Source organism: Accipiter gentilis, chromosome 5, assembly GCF_929443795.1.
Source record: "Accipiter gentilis chromosome 5, bAccGen1.1, whole genome shotgun sequence".
Taxonomy (NCBI): domain Eukaryota; kingdom Metazoa; phylum Chordata; class Aves; order Accipitriformes; family Accipitridae; genus Astur; species Astur gentilis.
The window spans coordinates 33,467,735-33,491,236 of NC_064884.1; the positions used below are offsets into that span (position 1 = coordinate 33,467,735).

Genomic DNA, 23,502 nt, shown 5'->3' on the forward strand with positions numbered 1-23,502 from the left:
GTTCCAGTCTTGTAGCTAAGGTTAATAGTTATTACATGCACGCATACATGCCACCTGGAACAGGATGTGATGTTTAACTGGTAACTTGCAGCTGTGCTGATTCAAGCTTCAAGGACTCTCTTCCATCTTAAATTTGAATGGACTTGCCGCCTAGCTTTCATGCCATTAAGTGTTCCCCTTATTATTTACACTCCACAAGCATAGGGGAGTTTTGTCTATATGGGCAAAGACTTGGCTGAGAGGTTATAGCTCTCTTAGATGTCTGATATAGGTAATGTTAGCCAAAGAAATAATGAAATGCCTTGAGAGTTATGAGTCATGAATACCATGTCTGTTCTGTGAAAGCATAACAGTTGACTAAGCTCAGGTGGGTGGAAATCTTCACAAATGACACAGCAGCCAACCTCTTCTTAATGATGTCCATGGAGGTCTGATCAGTGACAGCTACATGAAGCCAAGACTGAGCCCTTCTGGAAAAAAACCCCTTCCTAGCACTTGTATGTGCTGGCACGATTAGCTTTTGAGTTTTCATTTCTTTCAAGTTTTTTGCTGGGAGCAGTGAATTAGTGCTGTGGATTCATGTTGTGTCAGTACCTGGCATTCAGGTACAGCTGATCCTGCCTTGGAGTGCGAGATGGATGCTTTCTTAAGATTCATTTTTCATGAATCCATGAGATCTATACAGCAATTAAAGAAATAAATCAATCAGATGCTGTCAGCACATCTACTTGCTTTAGGGTCTTCAAAGTGCTGCAGCTTGGTCAGAGCAAAACCACAACCTCAGATTGTGGCTTGCATGCTTCTGTTCATGCAGGATACACAGCACCATATTAAGACTTCCTTGCACCCGTAAGTTGCTTTGCTTTTATTGTACTAGCATAAATTCATATGGTAAGAAGTGCTCAAATACACAGCTGATAAACTACAGCTTAACACACCCCTGGGCACCACCTGAGACCAAGTAGCTGTTCCTGGGCACAGTTATCTCCATCAAATGCAAGGTAGCAGCCCTTAGCTTTAAACTATTTGCAAAGAAGCTAAATACTGAAAACCTGCTATTTTCTTCAAGCTGAGAACAGTGCACTTAGATGGTTACTACAGCCCAGCTAGCTTATGGGAACCTTACCCTTGATCACATAGGTGAGTTCTAAGCTATTGAGAAGATGGGCATATATACCAGTGTAGCAGAGTCCTCAGACCTTGCACTCTGAATCATAAAGATTTAAAATTATTTCTAGCAGAATCAGTTGGGTTCTGGCTCACCTGGCCAAAAAGGAAGATGAAGGAGTGGGTAGGGTGCTTCTGTTCTCTGCCCCACTTCATGGCCAGCTGGATTGCTAATGAAGCACCAGGTGAGCTGCAATACTTTACAAGGGCATATTGAAACCAATGCCAGTTTAGCCATCCATGCAGTGGGAGGAGACAAGCAGTTTCCCATGGTTCTGAGCTCCAACAACATGTGGCACTTATTCTTTTAATCACCTGGGTTCTGATGCAACCCACTATGTTGCACCTGATTTTAAGCCCATTTGTCTGGCAAACCTCAGACAATGAGGGTCCCTGAATGAACATAAATTTGCTCACACAGTTCAAGGAAGAAAGATCCCAGAAATGTTATTCAGTGTTAGCAGCCTTTTTTTCCCCAAAAACCACCCATGTTTTCATAAGGTGGCATTCAATTGTTGATTGTGAACAAGGACAATAACTGGCTATAAGAAACAGTCATGCTTTAACAAAAGGTCACAAGGGTGACTAGAGAGATCCATTTCTCAAAGAAATGTATGCTGTACCAAGGCTTCCACACGGTGAGAGTCTGACCATCAGGAGATGAGGTATGTTTTTCTTTTTTTAAAATGAGATGAGATGGCACGTGCTGCATCATACAGCTAGAGGGAATGGCTTGACTTGAGGCCACCCACAAGGCATCTTTGCTGAGATGAGACTACATGGTCAGCCAAAAGTCCCCCTCCCTCACAAAAGCCTGTCATTTCACTCACGGACACCATCCCCGCCATACACTTCTGCCACCCACACAGTCTTTGACAGAAAAGGGAAAGCCCAGCACAACCTTCTGCTGCTCTTGGGCTACACTTCTCCCCTTTCTTTCCCTAGCAGGTCCCTCCTCATGAGACTATGTGCCCACCTGAACACCTCCCCCTGCGTGCTTCATGTAGCCGATGAATGCTGTTGCACATTCCTGCTGCCCTGACAGCAAGTGGCAGCCTCGTACAGGTGCCTGTTTCTCCTGACTGATGTGTCTCCCCTTCTTCCCCACCATCACAGTTCTCATAGGACTATAAGCCCACCCAAACACCCCTCAAAGAACCTGACACTTAGGTCATGAACTCCATCAGTGCTGCACACTTCTGCCACTAGATCCGCCCTCAAGGCAAAAAGAAGCCCTGGCCTCCCGTGCTCCTGGGTGACACTTCTTACCTCTGCAGGTCCACTCCCACAAGGCTGCCCAAACGTTCTCCCCAGCCCGGTGGGGAGTCACTTAGCTCGTGAAGGCTGCCGATACCATTCTCTCGGCAAAGGGAAGCCCAGCACAGTCTGCTCTTGGGCAACGCTCCTCTCTGTCTCACCCCAGTCGTCGGTTGTTTCCTCCTTGCAAGAGAACAAGCCTGCCTGAGCCCCCCTCAGACACCCGGGGATTAGCCTGCGAATGCTACCAGCACCCCTCTCAGATGTCGGAAGCCATGCCCAGGCACCTGCTGCTCCCGGGTGACACTTCCCCACCCTCGGTCCTCCTCGCCTCTCAGGGACCAACATCCCCTGCCTACCCATGGGGAGGGCTGGCAGCTGGCGGCTTCTGGCCACAAGTTGGGAAGGTGCCTGCTGCAGCTGCAGATCTACAACCCCAGCAGGAACACAGTGCCGGGGGCCCTGACCGTCAGGGTACTGTGGGGCCCAAGCCCAGGGCCTGCACCAAAGGGAAAGGCAAGAGAACGGTCCCTGGAGCCTGCTTGCTGACCCAGCCTGACGTCTCCGGAGGTTTGCTGCTCGCCAGGGTCAGGACCAGGGATGTTGCACGGGATCTCAAGCTGCTGCCCCTTGCTGCTGATCCATCTGAGCACCGCTAGTGCTGCCAGGAGTGACGGGAGCGTATCAAGCAAGAGTGACTGGGCGGCTCTGGGAGCAGGGTAAAGGGCATGGCGGCCCAGGCGCCGTCTCCTCTCTGGTCGGGGGGAAAGGCCTGAGCAGACGTGGACTCCTTCAGTGGGTCAACACTTGCCTGCGTGGCTGGTATCACAGGCAGAGCTTGGGTTTTTTGACCACAGGACTCTCTTTGATGAGCAAGGGCTGCTGAACAGGGATGGGATGCATCTGAGAAAGAGGGGGCAAGAGTATGTTTGGAAACAGACCTTGTTAACCTGGTAGGGAAGACTTTAAACTAGATAACGCCTGGGAGGGTTACCATAAGCTGAAGAGAACTGAGGGCAAAAGACGACGGGATAGAGTGCGCTCTTAGCAAGTTTGGGGATGACACCAAATTGCAGGAAGTGCTTGTAACACTGGTGAGTGGGGATGCTAATCAGAAGGACTTGAACAGGCTGCAGAAATGAGCAGATAGGAACTTCATGGATTTCATCAAAAGTAAATACAAAGTACTGCATCTGGGATAGAATAACCCAGTGCCACTGTACAGGCTGGGCCCAGCCAGCAGCTCTTCAGGAAAGGACCCCAGGGTGCATGGTGGACAACAAGTTGGACATGGATCAGCAGTGTGCCCTTGCATCAAAGGCAGCCAACGACGTCCTGGGCTGCATTACTAAAAGTGTAGCAAGCAGGGCCAGAGAAGTGGTCCTTCCTCTCCATTTGGCACTTGTGAGACCATATCTGGAGTACTGTGTTCAGTTTTGGCCTGTTCAGTACAAGAAAGATAGTGACGTGCTGGAGCAAGTCCAGCAGATTCCACCAAGCTGGCCAGGGAGCTGGGGCACACAGAGCTGTGTCCAGTGTGAAGAAGAGAAGGCTCAGGGGAGACCTAATTGCTGTCTACAGTTACCTGATTGGAAGACACAGAGAAGACGAAGCCAGACTTCTCTTGGAGACCCACAGCAATAGGCCAAGAGGCAATGGACACAAGTTGAAACATGGGAAACTCCAATTAGAGAGCAGGAAAACATTTTTTTTTTTTTACCATGGAAGTGAACAAATACCATACAGGTTGCCTGAAGAGGTTATAGACTCTCCGTCCTTAGGGCTGTTTAGAATTTGACTGGACAAGACCTTGAGCAACCTGATCTAACTAGATGTGCTTTGAGCAGAGGTTTGGAGAGGATGAATGCTGGAAGTCCCTTCCAACCTCAACTGTTCTGTGATTCTGGAAAACTAGTATTTAGAGATAAGTTTTCTAAAGGGCTCAGTTCCTATCTGAGAGGTACAGTCATTTTCTAGAAGAGGTGGGTAGACTGAGTCCAGAGCCTTTCGGAGATGTGGCCATAAGATATCATGAGGAGACATGCTGAGTTCCAGCATCTTTTGCTAACCCTGCCAAGTCTCTTAATCTTGGTTTTAAACATAAGAAAGGGAGGAATGTAAAAATTAAATCCCTACTGGTTGTGTGGGAGACATTCCTCCCAGAATGTTCGCTTCCTGAAAAAACATTGTTTGTTCACCCAAAGGAAAAATCCCTAGTTAAGTGTAAAACAATTTAAATGCTAACCTTAATTTTATTAAATATTGTTCTGCATGGAAAGGCAACTTTCATTCTTACTTAATTTCTGTTTTAAGTAAAGACAGCACACTTATTAGAGAACAGTGGCAATTCCAAGTAGGCTTCTCACAACGGGAGCACATGATTTAGATAAGATTCTGCAGTATCATCAGCTGTTGTAATACTACTGGAGTATTTGCATTTGAATAAGCATTTGTATGGAATAAAAAAAAATTGCTGCTTTTACTTATATTTTATGATTTCAGAAGTCCTTTCCTGGACAGAATCTTTCCCATCTAGTAGGTGTGAGGGCTTTGTTTTTCCAGCTACTATGTGTATATTAGTTTCTGGAATCAACACATGGGGGAAAAAACCCACCATTAATCTTATTTGTTATAAAGAGGTATATTGGTATATACCAGTGTTTGTTATTGTGACAATTCTTTTTATATTTTTTTTTATATTTTTGAAGTGGTTTAGTTATTTGGTTTTTTTAATTATGAAACCATACTAGAAATTATGAAACCATACTAGAAATGGCCTTATATATGCAAGGTCCTGCTGTTTAAAACTGAATTAATTTGGTAAAGCTTCTCTGGGTACTTTTGTGGAACAAACATGCCATTTACTTTGCAGACAGAGGCCAGGCAGAGACAGAGGATTTCTATAGCTATAGGAGAGATTGCAAAGGGTCAGAGGTTCAGTCCTCCATTGATGTGAACTCTGAATTAAAACAAACATAAGAGGGCTTATATACATTTACAGCAGGTATGAACTGCTTTGCAAAGGGACCTGATATGGCAGAGCAGCATCTGCACAGAAGAAAAACTTGCTAGAGTGACTTTAATATGTATTCCTGGTAAGTGGGGACCTGCAGCCTGTCGGCCTTGGCTTGGTTCAGCTCATCCCTCTCTCCCTGACTAGCTTTTAGACCTTGCAAGCATGTAGACACAAGACTTCTTTTTTATTTTACTCTAGTTATAAAAGCTCATTTCAGACTAGGTCTGCATGAGAAACTCTTCCTGCCATTGCTGTACTACTGAGTATGTGAAACGGGGCTAGTAAAACAGGTGAACACGGAACCATGCCTGCCAAATACCAGCAAAATGATCTGCCTAAGAGGGAAATAGTTTTTCTCATTGGGCGACAGAGGCATTAACACTGCAAAAAGCTGTACCTCTGCAAAATATCATCCCCTCCACTTGCTTAGCTGACAACAAGTCATGTTAAATAGGACTGACTTCAGACAAGGTGCAATGAGTTAACCCCCAAGGAAGGCTGAAGCCAGTTTGGCTGAATTTGCCTGAAGTTACATGCAGCAGAGAGCAGGGTGGGCAAGTATTTCACAGAATATAGGCAGCTTCAGGGAAGGAAGTCGCTCCTTCAGTGTTTTCATCTTGGACTGCTCGCAAAGCTGGCAGAAACCGCAACCCCACGAGGGGGCTCTGCCAGCGCAGGTATCCGTAGCATCAACCCTTCCAGTGAGCAACTGCCACCCGTGCCTGTTCACACCTTGCCTGTAGACAAGGCTTTTAGCAGGGACCATTACTTTTGTGGGAAGCGGCCTTAAGATAAACCTAAATATGCCTGATTTGGTGTGACATGAAAGCACCTCTCACGTGTCAGGGTCTTTAATTTCAGGGTGTTAAACTGGTGGTATAGTTGTAGGTAGAAACAGGATAACCAGAACAGTAGAAGTGGAAGCAGCAAATACTGGGGGCACAGTTGATAGCTGCCATACGATCCAACTGTGCCTGGAACATGTATAAATAAATGGTAACAAGGAAATTACTTGGATGCTTTGTTTCTACTAGATCTCCCCCAGCCGAAGACACTTGTACCAGCAATAGTTTAAGAAAGCCTGATATAGAACACGCTTTTGAGACCAATCAGGTAAGGAAAATGCTACTGTATGTGAGAAAAATAGCTTCCTCCTATGCAGAACTGAACACAGTGAAGAGGAAGGGGCATTTAAATAGCACACACTGATCAAGATAACACAGCTGAGTTTGACCTCCTTATATCTTTTAATACAACCTCCATTAAATTTCTGAAGTGAAAATAACTGTAACGGTTATCACAAAAGTATAAGGAGAATATACATTTCAGTTCAAGGAAAGATTTGTCCCTACAATGCATAAGAAAAATCGAGTGATGAAGGTCATTTAAAGGCCATTGTACGCGTCCCCTGGAGCAACTGCCTGGTTGTTACAACTCATTGGTAACAGCAGCTGTCAAATGCGCAGTGCTTGACTGCTGACTACTATTAGTAGATTACTAGCACTGAAAGAAATACAGGTGTCAACAGCCAGAGCAGCAGTGACGTAGGAGGATGATACACAGAAACAGCAGTGACAACTTCAGCTGGCTGCTGCTTACTAGCTGGCAGCAGGGATGTTCGCCTTCCTCCTGGCGCTGGGCTCACATGACCACCATGATGTCTTTCAGCGGCTTTCGGGTCAGCGCAGGCACTGTAGCCTCTTTCTTGGGATAGCCAACAGGGAGCAGCAAGAGCAGCTTCTCGTTTGCTGGGCGCTGGAGCAGCACCCGGAGTTGGGGGCCGCAGTTGAGGGGTGTGGAGGTCACTGTGTACAGACCCGCATTCTGCAGCAAGACAGACAGCAAGAGAGTGAGACAGAAGTCTGTGCTCTGTGTTTCTATCTGTATTCCCACCAGACCTGTACACATTCTCCTATTGACTAGCCCAGAAACGCTACTCTGTTAGGCCCTGCTGCAGGCTTTAGACCGTCTAATTTACTAACAGACTCAACGGTACCATAGAAGATGCCTGCTTTGCCTACAGAGAAGTACAGCACTTCTCCACTGCAGCAAAAGCACGTTCTGCCTGACATGTCTGTATGCTGTACAGCAGGAGGCTGCCTGCGGTACTCGGTGTAATTGGGGACCCATGGCCACAGTGAAGCTGAGAGGCAGTTGTGGGGTTATCACTGGAGTATCATCCCATGGGGTTCATCTGGCTTATACAGAGAAATGTTTGGGTTCTTGCCTCCATACAGCTGGCAGGAAGATGCCTTACAGCTTTGTGAACATTTGTTCCTTCTCAAGAGCTGTACCTCACGGGGACAGCGGGCACAGGCTCTCCCTCAGAAGCTGTCACAGGAGTCTGTTGCCATCTCTCACAGTGGCCAATGTTCTGGCTTACATCAGAAGCCCAAAATAAGTCCATGTATCTCTCCTCCTCTCCCATGGAATCTCACAAAAAAGCTGAACAACTGACAAATAATAAAGAGCTGACATTATCCAAGATATGACCTCAGAGCTGAGGCACTTCCCGATAGTTGCACATGTGGATTTCAGTCTCTCCCTCCATGTAATGTAAACATTTTGGGAGGCTTTGAGTTATAAAAGTCAGCCAGCGAGAGGTGCTCAGGCAATGGGTCTCTCATGTTAAGTAATCTCTATGATCTTCTTAAGAGTAGAAGGGCTAGTAGTGGTGGTGCTGAGTGCTATGACTCCACGGCACTGTGTCCTTTAACGTTGTCAATTAATCTATAGGAGCTGGGAAAGAGACAGCACTAAGGAGCCTAACAGTTGGTAGGGAGCCTCCGAAATCCTACCTGACGGTGGGCTGGCTCAGGGGAAAGTGGAGCCTTGTCACTCCTACTGCTTCTGACTAAGGCACTAGTGACACAGGTCTGGATCTGCCCCATTCCCTGTGCGTTCCCTTTGCTCTCCGCTCCATGGAGGGAAAATACAGAGCACTGTGCAGCTGCAGAGCAGCAACATCCCAGCAATGTGCTTCTGCACTGCTCGATTCTCAGATTTCCCATCCTGAAGATCCTCCGGAGAAGCAGCAATGCAGGAAGGGAAGTGTCACTCAAAACAGAATGGAGGAGAAATTGCAGTTCTGGTAGGAAATTGGCCTAATGTAAGAGGTGGCACCTTGCTGTTACCCTGCTGAGAGGCCAAGTTAACTACCAGACTAGCTTCACTATTTAAACACTTGTGTGAGTACATCAGATACAAAAAGCAGAACCGAGCACTGAGAAACCACTGAGAAAATCCAACTGGCTGGTGTCAAACATGCTGAACTTTAGAAATCGTTTCACTGAGCCTTGGAAAGACTGACTGAAATAGTACAGCCTGTTCTGTGAAATATGTCCTTGATTTTTTTTTCCAGCACTGTGTACTAAAAATGATTTGGGGTTAGGCTGGTTTTTAGGGATTACGGAAAAGAAGGGGCCAGTGTGGCACTGCACAGCCATGCTTGGGGTAGCCTGCAGACCCTGTCAGCCCTGTTAACATAAGGCAGAAAGCACAGGGGCTGAAGCCCATCCCAGGACAAGAGTGACAAATCTGGAAGTAAGCTGCATTACATTTTTCTTCTTGTTAGCACTGAGGAGAGGAACCACCTTCTCAGATGTAGGCCTGTGCAGAATAACTTTAAAACTCAAAACTAAGACATATTTCCAGGAATTGGAGTAATCCAGAGGACTGATAATGTTAAAATCTAAATTGGGTTCCACCCTCATTTGGGCAGAATAGTCTTGGTATGTAATCCAAACCGATATATTGACTCCCATTATGTTGGTCTGTCACCATACCTGCAGTGCAGCAAGCAGGATACCACAGGCAATAGAAACACTGATTTCATTGTAGTAGTGGGTCTTCTTTTTGCCATTTGGAAGCCACCCATATACCTGCTTGAAAATGAGGATCAGATACGGAGCAGTGTCTAAGTACTCTTTGATCCAGTTTGTTCTGCAAAAGAATAATATTTAAGACATTTATTTTGCAACTTTTTCACTTTCCCGTAAGTCACATTTACTGTCTGCAAAGGGGCACTAAAGGTACATGACAATTATAGCAGTAGACTAAATCTTAGAACGTTCACTGCAAAGGATTAGGTTTTATCAGCTTAAATAGAAACATTTCGGGGGGGGGGGGGGGGGGGGGAGGTTGAATAGAGTTCTCAATTTTAACCAAATTGGCTGAGGAGTTGATGTGCTCACTCTGAAGAGTGGAATTGCATAAAAATAAGAGGTAGTTCTTGACCTCTTATCTGTGAACTGGCCTCGTAAGCATTTGCCCTTGAGGTTGTTTAATTCCTGGAATTTTGCAGACTTGCAGATCCACCTGTTACCAGCAGTGCCAGCTTTTTTGTAATTGCAGGGAAAACTGCTGGCAGAAAAGTTCAGAACTTCTTGGCCTAAGGTGTAAACCTAAATATATTTTCACAGCAAAAAAAAGTTATTCTGTTTCTGGGTATTTCATCCTTGTTAGAATTCATTTAGTTGCCTTTTTTCTTTAATGACAATATATACAATTATGATGCAGGATTTAGATAAGAAAATGTGTGCTTTCTCCTGTTCTCACTCAAGATATAAAAAATACAATCTTTTAGTTGTTTACATAGCACATAAATTTACTTAGCACGTAAGCACCTGAAAAATAATAACATTATGAAACAAGTAGAGCAAATCAACACTATAAGGCTTTGCGCATATGCTTCATTTGACAAGCCAAGACTCAGTAGACATCTTCCCTTTGTGTGAAGTTAAGCAAGTCAGTCAGACTTTGAAGGGCATTTGGAATAATTAAATCTTGCATAATTCAGCACTCGCATAGGGACAAGCCTTGGGGTTACCTCAGTCAGCAGCAAAGCTCCCAATGACTTTGGGAACTTCATTGTTTGGCAAACAACAGGAAAAAACTTGGACAAGAGTTATGGCAACAGAGGTCACATGAAAAAAAAAAAATAACAAAGGAGCCAATTTAAGGATGGAGTGTTTATGAACCAGCCACCAAGGTACAATTCTACACATATTTTTAAGTTTTTCTTTCCAAACATGAATCTTAGAAATATATTAAAAGCAAGAGGGAGGAAGAAATGGAAAAGGATACTGGAAGAATTGAAGACAAGCTTATTTTATCACTTCAGTTTTCTAAACTGTGGTGCTTTCAGTAAGATTCCCATCATCTTGAGAATCCAGACAAAGCCATGCAACAGAAAAGAGTGTGCTGAACATCTGAGTCACTTGTTTAATCTTTCTTCCGGTAAGATTGAAGCATGCAGGCATAGTGAATTTTTCTTTTGTGTGTATCAGTCAGGTGCTGCATCTCACCTGGCCCTTAGAACAAGGCAGCCAGAATTAACATATAGATAAGTAAATATTTTTTTTTTCAGCTCCTGCTGTGTAGGAACTCCATTTTCCTCAAACAGGAGTCTTTTCTTCCCACCTGTAAATTAGCAAAAGGACCACATTATAGCAACCCTGGCAACTCTCTGGCTGGGGCAGTTTCTGACTCCACCTTCCTTCTTTTTCTGTGATCAGGACATGGGAAATATTTACAGCTGCCCTCCTGAGGAGCACCAGAAAACTGCAGAGAGTTTAAAGAGCACAGACTTGAAAAAAACATTTTTAAAACAGTTTTAAAAATTGAGCTGAGTATTTTCAGGTTTTGGGTTTGTGGGTTTTTTTCTTCTGAAAATAAGTCAAAAAATGAAAAAAAGAAAAAAGCCCCACCAGCATGACTAAAACTTCCCAATATAGTCTTTACTAGATTAAAACATGGCTCTCTTCAAACCCCTTAACCAAGCGTCTTTTTCGTACCTCAATCTTTTCAGGTCATTAACCCATCTGTCTCCCATCCTTTTTTTGTAGTTGATTTCTTCTTCTTCTTCTACAATCTCACGAATCTTATGTTTTAAATATGGATCTTGCACTACCACAAAGGTCCAGGGCTCAGTGTGCGCTCCACTGGGTGAAGTACCTTCATACAAAAACAGGGAAAGACGAAAATGCAGGAAGGAGGGTGCGCAGTGAGAGGTATCAGCTCTTCCTTGTGGGCTTTCAGGCTGACCAACAGAGCAATGTGAAAGCAGGTGGATTAGATGGGAAGAAAAGGACTAAGGTAAGTTCTGGCATACGCTCGTATTCATTTCTTTCTCGAAAAATGTGAAGTCCCATTCAATGACAGAGGTTAGTCCTTTCACAGAGCCACCTTACAGGAAACCAAAGTTAGGGATTTGTAAAAATTCCTTTGTGGTTCTTCTCATGAGGCAGTATTATGGCACAATATATGTATGCAGTAATGTTGTTACAAAACATTATACTGAAAACAACACACCATCTGAATAGGCATCCAACTCTGAGACATGATTTTAGCTGAAGGGCAAAGCTAATGGCTTTCGGGGAACCAAGACTAAGCGACCACCCGCAGGAAACTGTTGCTGACTGACAAAGATGAGGAGCTGCACAATGCAGACATCTGCCATGTAGCACACAGGTTTGAGTTTGTTGTCCCAAAGACAGCTGGTGTATGTAGGTGCACACATATTAAATCTGCATTTGCTCATTCAGCCCTGATCATTACACACCCACACCATTGGAGAATATTTTAACTGCCTACAGGATGAAAGCCAGAAGCTGAAGAATATAGTTATCTATGCAGGTTCACAGATAAATAGGTTAAGGAGACTGTTTAGATCTCTCCAGCCCCTCATACATATTTTAAAAATATTTGAAGGTCTTGAACACATACAATATTTGCTGACCTAAGCACTGATTTCAGTTTGACAAACACTGAATAAGCAGCTTGAACTATCTTTTATATTAAAATCTGTTTATATTGTGAACCTTGCCTCTCCTCAGGTTTGGATAAGAACTGATGACATTTATGCTTTGCTTTGTTTTCTTTTTCTCTACACAGCCCAATGCTTTGAGGGTTACTAAGTACTTCATCTGCACTCCAGGCTAGTTCGCTTTGCTGCATTTGCCAAAACATGCTCAGTGTTTTAATGACTCCCAGTTAATTAGAGGAAGATGCAGACTTGTTACAGTGCAGTAACAAAGCTGCTTACAGTTTTTAAAGGGAAAACAATGCAGCTTAAATGCTAAGAATTTCTATATTATTAATCCTGCTAGAGGCTACTGAACTTTCCTCTAAGGCAGCTTGTGAATATTTTCTATACTAGCAGCGGCTAGTTCATAGAATAAGAGAAATACTGAGGATCAAAGCCACTCCTGGCTGAAGTCAATGTTACTAAGCAGAGATGAGATTAGGCCAGGACATGACAGTAACATTTTGCGACACATAAATTCTCAAAAAAAAAAAAAAAAAAAAAAAAAAAAAAATTTAATCTCTGACATTCAGTCAAATAATCTTGATCAGGGTCCTCAGCATAACACTCCAGTCATATGCAATAGGGGCCTGGCACTGATGTTGAAAGGACTGGAAAAGTTTTTTTGTTCTAGACTGAAACTGAAACTTTTTTCCCCATAATAAAACTCAACTATTTATGTCAACCGAAATATTTTGCGTGGCTGAGACAATTTCATCAATTTGTTTGGGGAAAAAAAAAGCAACAAACAAAATGTACACGTGATAAATATCATAATACATGAAATTTTAAAGCATGTGAAGTACACATAGTTTGACTTTTTTGAGAGAAAACACTTCAGTATTTCTATTTGAAAGATGTCTCACTAAACTGGACACTGGTTTTGTTTTAAAGAACATCTTTTAAGGCTTGAAGATGAAATGGCTTGTTTCATGCTGTTGAAATGCTCTTTCTCCCTTTTGGGTGCACTGCAAATACAAAGGAATTGGGAATGCTCCAAACCAGTCCCTGACACATAGTTGTTCAAGCTGTGTAATTTCCAATCGATCAATGGGTGCTCATTCATTACAGCTACAGGTGACTCAAGGAAACCATAAGGCAAATGCCAATTTTCTTGGCTTTTCCACATCACTTTTACACAGTTGAACAGCAATGCTGATCCCCCCCCTTTTTTTTTTTCCCCCCAAACCTTGAACCACTCAGTACCATACCTGCTGTTCTGATGACATTATCGATAACCTCCCTGGGGACCGGCTCATCACTGAGAAACCTGACAGACCGCCTCTTATTAAGAAGCTCATAAAACATCTGTGACCTTTTAATCATTTCACCCTCAGAGTAGCGCTCTGCGAAGAAAGGGACATGGGCAATATTTTCATCAGGACCTTGCCACTCTTCATCAACGTCTGCAAGAAAATAAAAGTGGTTAAGGATTTTTTTGCTGGAGAACACTGTTTATATCTTTGGCGTTCACCACTTTAATGCACTTTGGCCTGCATTGGCATACATCGCACTTCTACACCGCTGGAAAGGCAAAGTCTGAGGGTCCAGTTGACACAACTCATTGATCCCTAGCTCCAGCTACTGAATAAACACCTTGTTTAAATACCAAGAGGCAGGAGGGTCCTCCCGGCTGTAGCAAGTGCGATCTACAAAGAAGTCATGGCCTTCTCCACTTCAGTCTGCAAGCCTGCCTGTACAAATGGGTTACAAACTGAAACGGTGGTGAAAAGGTGGCCAACCTTTCAGCTCGCTTTTCTCTGTAAGTAAGTGTGAACATGTGTGTTCCTTCCTGAGCAGCCTAACAAGAAAAAAATCAATTAAATTACTGAAGTTAAGGAGAGGGCTTAACTACCAATATGTGTAAAATCTCTTCTGACAAGCTGAATGTCAGCTTCTTCCGTATTCATAGTATGTTTCATAGCAGAAGCATTACAAGTCTAGGCTCCGCACAGATGTGACTTTGTGGTTAAGTTCTTTGGTTTCATGATACTTTCAGCATAAGAGGAAATGGATGACAGGCATCTATACTTAGGATAACAACATATCAAATGTAGGATATTGTGTTTCTTGTCTTTAATTTAAGAACTCAAAATGGTTCCTCATTTCACTGAAATGTGTCTCTTTGGTTTTTTTAATACCACAAAATGCATCTTCTGTTGTCTCTGAGATCTCCTCTTTCTCCCCTGCATTCCTAGAATCAGCAGGGACAGCATTTTTTGCAACTATGATGTGGAAGTTAAAGCCATTTAAATTTTGCATTTTGACTAGTCAATAGTATTGAGCAATCTGCTACAGAGGGCTGAGTCAGGAACAAATATTCCAGTGCTTTTTCAGTTGCCATTAGGCTGTTATTCTGGAATCATAGCAATCTCCAGTGCAAATTCAAACAGCAGTTATTTCTGTGTTTTAGTAGTATGCAGTTGCCTTAGAGACCAGGCTGATTCTTTTGTTAATTTTATATACAGCAGTGAAATATTCACAAGTGCAGCTCAGCATGTGCAAGAGGCTGCAATATATACAGTTTCATATGTTGATTCTAAACAGAATTATTCTGGTCCCCAAACAACATACATTTCATTTTGCATACAAAGAAGTCACCCAGAAAATTTGTTTTGTTTAGAATTTCATGCCTGTACTAAGCACTCTCAGTCACAGTCTGCAAGGACCTGGCTCCAGGGTAATGGGAAGCAGTGACCCATTGTCAAAATTATTTTTGTGGCCATCTTTCACATTCAAACTGAAGCATGCCTCTTCCTAGCGTTCCCTTTGTGGTTTACACTTAGTAAAGTACATTATTTACTATTCAATAGCAATCAGCTGACTAGGACTTGCCCTTTTGCTAGGATTCTGGTGATGATCTCTTTCAGAAACTTTCACGCCCCCTTTTTTGCTGTTCCTCCTCCACACTCAGTGAAGGCAATACTACAGGGTTAAAAGGCTATGTTTACACCAGCAAGTAGTGTGGTGCAAGAGGATGTTGAGAGGAAGAGCTTCTGCTGGGGACCCCGTGTTCAACATCCTACATGTTTTAGAGTGGTAGGGTAGCTGGGGAGGAGAGGCAGGGAGATGGTTAGAGCTCTGCATCCTTCCCACCTCTTCCACACTGTGCACGGTACCGTAGGATGCCATTTTCAAAGACCACTATGTTAAGCTAGTAAAAGCCAACGTGCAAAACCTTCCACAGACAGAAGTTGAGACAGTGATGCCTGGCAGCCAAAGGATTTGAGAGAAAAAGTGATGACCCAAAAATCCATAAAACCCTAAGGGAAAAATAAGGACTTGGGACATGGCAACTCATCAACGCTTTCCAACTCGACTGAGGACTGTCTGGCCAGTAGAGAAATTCAGAAGGTGTCCATTGATATTTACAGGACAGAAAATCATGCAAGCTTTGGGCACATAACATCTCCTGCAAGCTACTCTCAAAGGCCTTACGGGCCTGGAAGCTGGATGGCCTCCTGCAACTGTCGTGATTGGTCCAATAAAATTAATTGTCTCTCTCCAAATCCATCTTCTGTATAGCCGTACTGAAACTACAAGAAAGATATTCATTGCTGAACTGAGATTTAGTAGTTACACAGAATGACGCACAACTTAATTTTATCCATAGACACTCTTGTAAGAGGAGTTTCTAAATGGCAGAAATATTTTCCTTATGATAACAAAAAACTTCCTGAAATCAGCTGAGGTTATACATTGTCTATCAGAAGGCAGAATCTGACCAGAAAACTATACTGAAAGTAGGTATTGGATTAGAGTCTTGGTGAAAATTTCAGGTCAGACTATACTATTTGTGCTTATATTAATGTGCTGTAGCAATCATCCCTATCCATTTCACATGTTTACAACGTTGAGTGTCCTGGGAAATAGAAATAGACTGTTTCTGGCCTAGAAACAGTCAAATAAAACTAACTTCAGGAACCAAGAGTTCTTATGTGCTCTCACTATTTACTTTCTTATGATGAGATTTTTATCAAAGTTCAGAAAGTAGGAAATGGCAGACGTTCAATGCACCATACCTCTTATTCAGCCACTGATGGAGGAGACTTGGTCTAATCTTGGATCCTAAGCAAATCCAAGCCCTGCTTGGTCACCTCTTTTTCTAGTATTATTGCAAAACTATCAACAATCATTTTGAGTTAGGGATCCTGAGATACTGAGACTAGTCTATAAAATACTGAAAAGCTTTACAAAGGAGGTTTCTCAAGTGGCAGCAAAGGCTGGAGGAAATTTGTGTAATCTCTGTACCTGGTTTTGAAACACAAGGAGAGGGAAGTCAGGTAGGTTATAAACCATCAATATATACATGAATGTTGAAGGACAGAAGGATGAAGAGCAAGATTGAATTACTTTTATGGATGAGGGCAGTAGTCAGAGAACGGACTCAGATGATGTGCTTAATCCAAAGAGGATGTTACTTGTGGCCAGTTGAGTACAGAGGCCTAGACAGCAAACTGGACAAGCTATCCGTGCCTGTGCAGGACATGAAACAAAACATGGCAGGGAAGGAAGAATGAAGACACTATAACAACAGCAGTGCCTGCTTTGACTTGTGCAGGAAGCATATCAATAAAAAAATAGGTAATAACTGATGTCATGGTGGACTGTAAAGAAATAAAAAAGTAGCATGGCTAAAAAAGGGTTGGTTTTTGAGATTCACTGTCTTCTGGGATAGTGTGAAGCCTACAAAGGCCCCCAAGGTCACATCTACATCAGGACACATCTTTAAGAGAGTCATATTGCCTCAACCACACCATTGTTATAAAGTACCCAGCGGAAGCATGGCTTTCCAGGTATAGACCAAACAGGAAATATTATGATAATACTAAAAACCAGTCTTCCCAGCTGACGCATCCCATACCTTAACCAAATAACCCGTTCTTCTCTTGGTGCAGTGATTCTCTTAGCTTCGGTTTCAGTGAAAAGGGAGGACATTAGGAAAAAAAACCATTATCAGTTCATTCAATTTAATTGACTAAATGAAAGGGTAAGAAAAAATAGGTCTATAACTGCGGATTGCGATTTTTAAGAGAAAGAACTTGGTGAAAATAAGGGATTAAGAAAAATTAAGTTGGAGAACTCAGATTGAAGAATTCAGGGATCAGGAAGCAGAGAGATTTGGTATTTCTTTAAATCAGAGGTATAAAAATAATTTTAGATGTAACTGGTTGAATAAACATCTCAATTAAATGATCTATAGGCAACTAGGAATGGAAGAAAAAGATTAGTTAGCACAGAAACCTAGACCTTGTAAGACAGGAAGTATAAAACTTGCAGTATTATGTAAGGTCAAGCCGATTTTGAGAGATCTGTTTGCTTGTTTTGCAGGTTGGGTTTTTTCCCCATGTAAGTAGAAGAGAAGTGAAGATGCTGCGTGGTCAAGACGGTTCAACTTAATAATAACATAGTGAAAAAAGAAATGTCCTTTCAAAGATTTTGGACATGGGACAAAGGTGAGGTGACTAGTGAGAATGAAAGTGTGAGAATCACCACATCTAAGCTTAAGTTTTGTAAGCAAAACTTTAAAACCTTGATACACTCAAAATGGGAATACTGGCTGAGGCAGGGGAAGAACCTAGAAGTGAGACAACTGACGCAAAAACCCAAAACTCTCCTGGCAATTTTTTTTTTTTTATAAATAAATTCATCTATTATTTATTCTCTTCCACCATGTGTCTACCATTCATTCTTAGCAGTTAACATTATCCATATGCTAAGCTAAAATCATTATCGGCACCATCTGTTTAGTGCATGCTCTCTATATCTTTAATTGCTGTGTTTAGACATATTCCTGCTTGTACGGTCACATTATACAATACTACAAATGTCTTGTTTACATCTCTGTGTATTCCATCATTTGATGGACAACAGACATCCTGCTAGTCAGTCTATTATCTTGTTAGCCACATTCTCAAGATTGCCATCAATTCTATTGTACATTTACAATAGTCAGCAGGCTTCCTGCTCTCTGAGCAAATCTGAAATGGTTTTGGCTCAGACATCCCAAGTGAAATCTCATTTTAGAAGTACTATTTCCCTGACTCTATCAGAAATTCCTCTCTGGATACATTTAGGATTATGTTTGTGTTCTTCCCAGCAGTTCATAGGGGAGGTTATAATCAGCCTACAAATCATGTAATAAATTTTGCCTCAGTTTGTAGCAAAAATTCTTACCATGAGTTCCTAATAACATAAACTCACACTAAGAACAACAACTTGTAATTTCATTTCTGTTGGCCACTTATTTTACCGACACTGACACTTCCCTGTGTCGTTGGCTCCCAGTTTTATGTCATTAAGAAATTTCACTTGTACACTCCTTGGTTTTATGCAAAGACCACTAGATAATATTAACAATTGGTCCTGAAACCGATCCTTGAGAAACCTTACTTGTAACCTCAGTCTAGACCAATGCGTTTGCTTTCCAAACCAACTCTTTCAGTTTCTTCTCTAAGGAATTGCTTCCTAAGCATAGAATTCCTCTCCAATCCTCTTTTCCAGTGTAAAGGCACAATACGTAGGAGAACAATTTAATGTATATAAAGAAAGGTTTCACATCTTTGGACTTAAAATGCTGGGCAACTGACCTTCTCTTTTTTTTGCTTGATTAATGGCAGACTGCTACATAATCTGCCACTACAGGAATCCCAGTAGTGAATCCAATCCTCAACTGTGTGGCTAATAGGGAACTAAAAGAGATGGAGTGCCTTACTAGTGGGTTATAAATAGTGGTTAGCAGGCTGATCCTGGAAACCTCAAGAGCTGGTCAGGGGTCTTAAGCAAAAGAAGTATCAAGTGGGAGAGGCAGACCCTGGAAGAAAGAAGCCAGCATCAAAATACTGTGAAAATTACCTCAAACTGGAATATAGTTGCAGAAGGTTTCTTAAGATCTTCAGAGGAATGGAGTGGCTGTTTTATAAAGAGAAGATTTGCTGGTTTACCTAGTAAAAGGAAAGCTGAGAGGTAATCTGATTGCTGCCTGTAAACCACAGGAGGGTATACGCAAGGGCTGGAGAAGCATCCTTTAAACTAACAAGAAGATGGAAGAGGAAAAATGGGTATTGTATTAAGTTTGGGCGGGCAGGCAGTCAGAGGAGGATTTTTAACCCATAGCACAAAGTTCTGGAACAGCTTTCCAGCAAGGTTAAAGAAGCGGGGACAAAAAAAGGCCAGTTTTCACGTTCATTCAGCTGATGACAAAGGCTGGAGGTGTCTGCAGCAGCGGGGAGATAAACACAATGATGCATCATGTCTGTCTAAGTCCTGTGCTCCTAAATGACACAAAGCATGCACTGTCATTGAATTGGAAAATTAAACTGCTACTGCCTGATTCATGCCAGTAGTAATATTAAAAGATATGGGAAGCCTTTGAACTTGGGGAGTGGAGAAATATTTCTAAGTCAGAGAGGTCTGTTATAAGAAGTATCACAAGCAATGAGCAGTGCATTTTCAGAAGAGATGGAACATTTGGGCCTTAAGTAGAGTACATCACCAAAGTCCCCACGATTAATATGTAATAATAAAATGCCTTGGCTATTGATCTCTGCAACTGATCCCCAGGGTAACAAGGATACAAATAAAATTCAACCTCATCCTCCGCACCACTGTAAACTGGGTCTGTATTTACCGTATCCATCAACTGTATTGATCTGAACGTATGACCAAGAAAGTGACCAATACACAATAATCTCCCTGGGCTAAAGACTGAATTTGTCTTTGCAATAGTCCACATCTAATTGTGTAAACCTGAAGCAGTGGGAGACGAGGTATCACCACTTTAGGATGAGATGCCCACCACTAGAAGAGACCCCTCGTGACTCACCGTTCAAGACAAGGCCGAAGAAACATCTTTTTCATCTGTATCTAATCACACGTGACCTAATGTAAGACACGGCCAGAAACACACACATACAGACCATTCTTGCCAATCCACAGCACAACAGTCTCTCATTCTGGATCTCATAAATGAAGGAAAAAGTTACAGGACAGATGGGAATGCATACAAATCTGAAGTACTGCCAGTTTAGGCATTAAACAAATGGACTGAGTGAATGCTTTCCACTTAACCAAAGAACTGGGTTTCTGGCTGCTCTGAGAAACATCCTTCTCTTCACAGCTACCGAAAGCATAACACAGACAAGCTTGGGAGCACTTGGCCCTCCCCCTTCTACCCTTCACTGCTAATAAGTGACCCTACTGAGTGTGACCAAGCAGTTCAGCTAATTACTCTGAAGTATTTGCTGCTCCAAGGTATGTCCCGCTCAGGGGAAACATCCCGGCTGGTGCCACTTCAGGGAATGTTCATGGGGCTGATGTCACCCAAGTTCAGTGCTTTTCTTACAGACCGCTTCACTCTCTTGGCAGAGCACCCTCCCTTTGGTCATGGGTGCGTATCAAAAGACTTGGTCTTCAGCTGCCCCTTCTTGTCAGGGGGCTGTTCAAAATTCAGCTTGTTCACCTATGGCAGCCCTAGACTCTAGCTTTAGACAAAGCCTTAAAAATGTTTCATCTCACCTCAATCAAATTCTCTTCAGAGGAACTTTATCTTTAAACACAAGCCAGCTTGAGCCATTTAAGTAGAAATAAGCTTTTCTGATAAAGTAAGATACGCTAGTAAAGTAGCAGAATTTACACAGCGGGTAAAGTATTCTTTACTATTAAGAAAATCTCTGTCTACATCCATGTTTCCATTTCAGCATCTAGTGCAGTCAGTGAAAATTTTAACACTGAAAACAGGGTGAATATGTGTTGATTCTTAATTATAGCATTAGCAGAGTAGCAGATCCTTACCAAGGTGGCCATATTATCATCTCACTTAGGCTGGGCCTTCCCCTGCTGAAGAAACACTTCTCTAAGCACGATGCAATTATTTTAATTTTTCTAGAGATAAAAGACATGCCTGTTTTGCAAAGATGTTGCTTCAAATCACACACCATTAAGGGAAATATGATTATTTGTTGTTAAAAGCAACATAGCAAGAAAACTTAATTTGATGTCAGATGACATGGTACATTGAGAGAGGTTTTATTTAAAAATAAATAAATCTCCTTTTAGCAACAGCACAAACGTGTCTATAGACCTGTCAATTTTTGGTAAGAAATTTTAAACTAATATAATTTTGAATTTAGCATCTGAATAAAAGGGAAAACAACTAACACATAAAAGAATAACATTTTATATATGCAGCTGTGGCAGTAAGGCTCCTTGTTAAGAGCCAAATGGTTTGTTTATTTAGAGGAACTAAATTTTTAAACTGATAGAAACAACTGTAATCAAAGATGTCACTGATAATTCATAGATTATAACTTGAACTACCCACAGGAATTTTAATTTGCAGCAATTTAACTGAACTAGTAAGCCACTAATGACAAAGTAAATAGGGGATAATTTTATACAGAATCTATTTTGCATTGAATAAAGGAGGATACAACATATAAACTAATTTTTAAAGAAATTTTGTATATTTGGGTAATAGTCAACGTGGTTCAAAATTTTCCAACTATCAGCTATTTCTGGAAACTCATACACAACGCTAACTCAAAGTACACTGAACACTGCAAAGTAAAGAGAAATAATGGTTCATAGAAATAGGTATATGTACAGAAAACCAATACAAGTTTCAAGATTCCTAGAAGCAGACTCAGGGAATGTGTCATTATGGGACAAAAAAACCCCCGCAAAAAGCCTTTGACATCAGCTTGAGAGGAAAAAAAAAAAAAAAAAGCTCTATTAGCCGCACGTTTAAAAACTTCATAGGAACAGAAATGTGTAGGTTTTTATTTTATAAGGAAATAAAGGGAGCTTATAGAGGATAATTAGGAAACAAAATGAAGGAAGGGCATATTTTGTGCTCAGACTTTTGTCCAAGCTGTGCGTCACTACTGTAGATGTAGTAGAAATCGCTACTAAAAAAAAAAAAAGAGGCATTTTGTACAGGTTCAAATATGCAGTTGTGTGAACAGATTAATACCATCACCACATTTTGTTTTACTTGATCAACATAGCTCCCAAATGATCCCAGTGCTACTCCAGCTCAAGCTCTCATGGACATTCTCAGAAGTCACGAATGGAGAACTTTCGTAATAACTGTAATAAACCCATTTCCAACTTTTCTGGGGGTGCTGAGACCAAATATGCAGCACTAGATAGTAAAGTGGGATGAGACGTCTACAAAATCAGCTTGCAGATAGAAACTCTTTGCTCAGGTCATCCCTTTGCTCGCTCTTATGAGGCCTGGGAAGAGGCTGGGAGAACTTCAGCAGTATCTCCTTTCTTTCCCTACATTGCCAACAGAGTCCCTCCTAGGTCTGAGGTCTGCTGTGCAGGGGGACAGACAAGAGTCTTTGAAAATGCATTTTCTTTTTGCACTCTGACCTGTGGAATCTGGGGAAAATAGAGATTTACACCAAGAATGACGTGACACGAGGACAGCCTCCTTCCAGGGCACAGCAGCAGTGTAGCACTATGCATTGCTATCACTGTGGAGAACTCCAGAAGATCGCATCTCATTTATTCATGTCAGCAGATAAAATTCAAACAACAAAAGTGCTCAGAGGATAAGATTTTTCTTACCTTCTTCCTCTAAGTGGTGGTCAGTGCCATCTTTTAAATCTTCATCAACCCACGGACAAGATAGAGGCTTGCTTTTAGTCTCATGTTTTTCCTTCTTTCCATTAGTCTTCTTCAGTATTACCCCAATCAAAACACATATAATAGCTATAAAGACTGGGGTTAGGGAAGAAAAGAGTGCCATAACTATGGAAACGTGAAGCCTTCCTTCTAAGCTCAGTAGTTTCTCCCGAAAAGGAGTGGAGAGGATGAAAAGGGAAGAGCAGAACGGCAGTAAGCAGAAAGGGGTGGACCCAAGGTTCAGTCCTCAACCCTATCCCAGTTGTACTTTTCAGCCACCGCCCCCACAATCTCATCTGTGATACTGTTAAGCAGACCCAGGTTTATATATTTTCTGGAAGAAACTACTTACAAACAGCAAGTAGGGGCACTGGCCATATACAGACACATAAATGCTGTCCAGTGCAAAATTAAAAAAACCCAAAAGATCTTCCAAAACCCCAGACTAAGGCAAAACACTCTCCCCACCTCCCCCTTATTTTTGTTGTTATGGTGATCTCTGTAATCTTGCTTGTAACAATTATTATGAGAAAGAGCGAAGTAGGAATGTGACTTTTAAAAACTGATGGCATCCCTTCAATTTTTAACTCATAAAATTAGTCATATTGCATGTATCCCAGGAAAT

At 42.1% G+C, this 23,502-nt stretch overlaps 1 protein-coding gene across 1 annotated transcript; it reads right to left on the reverse strand.

Moving 5' to 3' along the window:
- Positions 1-6,664: 6,664 nt before the first annotated feature.
- On the reverse strand, positions 6,665-23,089 carry IYD (iodotyrosine deiodinase). The gene is made up of 5 exons (XM_049801306.1): positions 22,821-23,089; positions 13,457-13,651; positions 11,236-11,395; positions 9,226-9,382; positions 6,665-7,264 (listed from the first exon to the last, which is right to left on the reverse strand). Exons 1-5 carry the CDS (start codon positions 22,999-23,001, stop codon positions 7,082-7,084), a joined length of 876 nt encoding a protein of 291 aa, XP_049657263.1. The 5' UTR covers positions 23,002-23,089; the 3' UTR covers positions 6,665-7,081.
- Positions 23,090-23,502: the final 413 nt, after the last annotated feature.

Bases quoted from the DNA above. Each gene is read 5' to 3' on its own strand.
- IYD (XM_049801306.1), bottom strand. From the start codon at position 23,001: ATGGCACTCTTTTCTTCCCTAACCCCAGTCTTTATAGCTATTATATGT. The intron at 11,396-13,456 runs GTATGGTACTGA...TTTTGTATGAAG, and splicing joins TAATGTCATCAGAACAGCAG to GTACTTCACCCAGTGGAGCG. The intron at 7,265-9,225 runs GTATGGTGACAG...GTCTTGCTGCAG, and splicing joins TCCTGCTTGCTGCACTGCAG to AATGCGGGTCTGTACACAGT.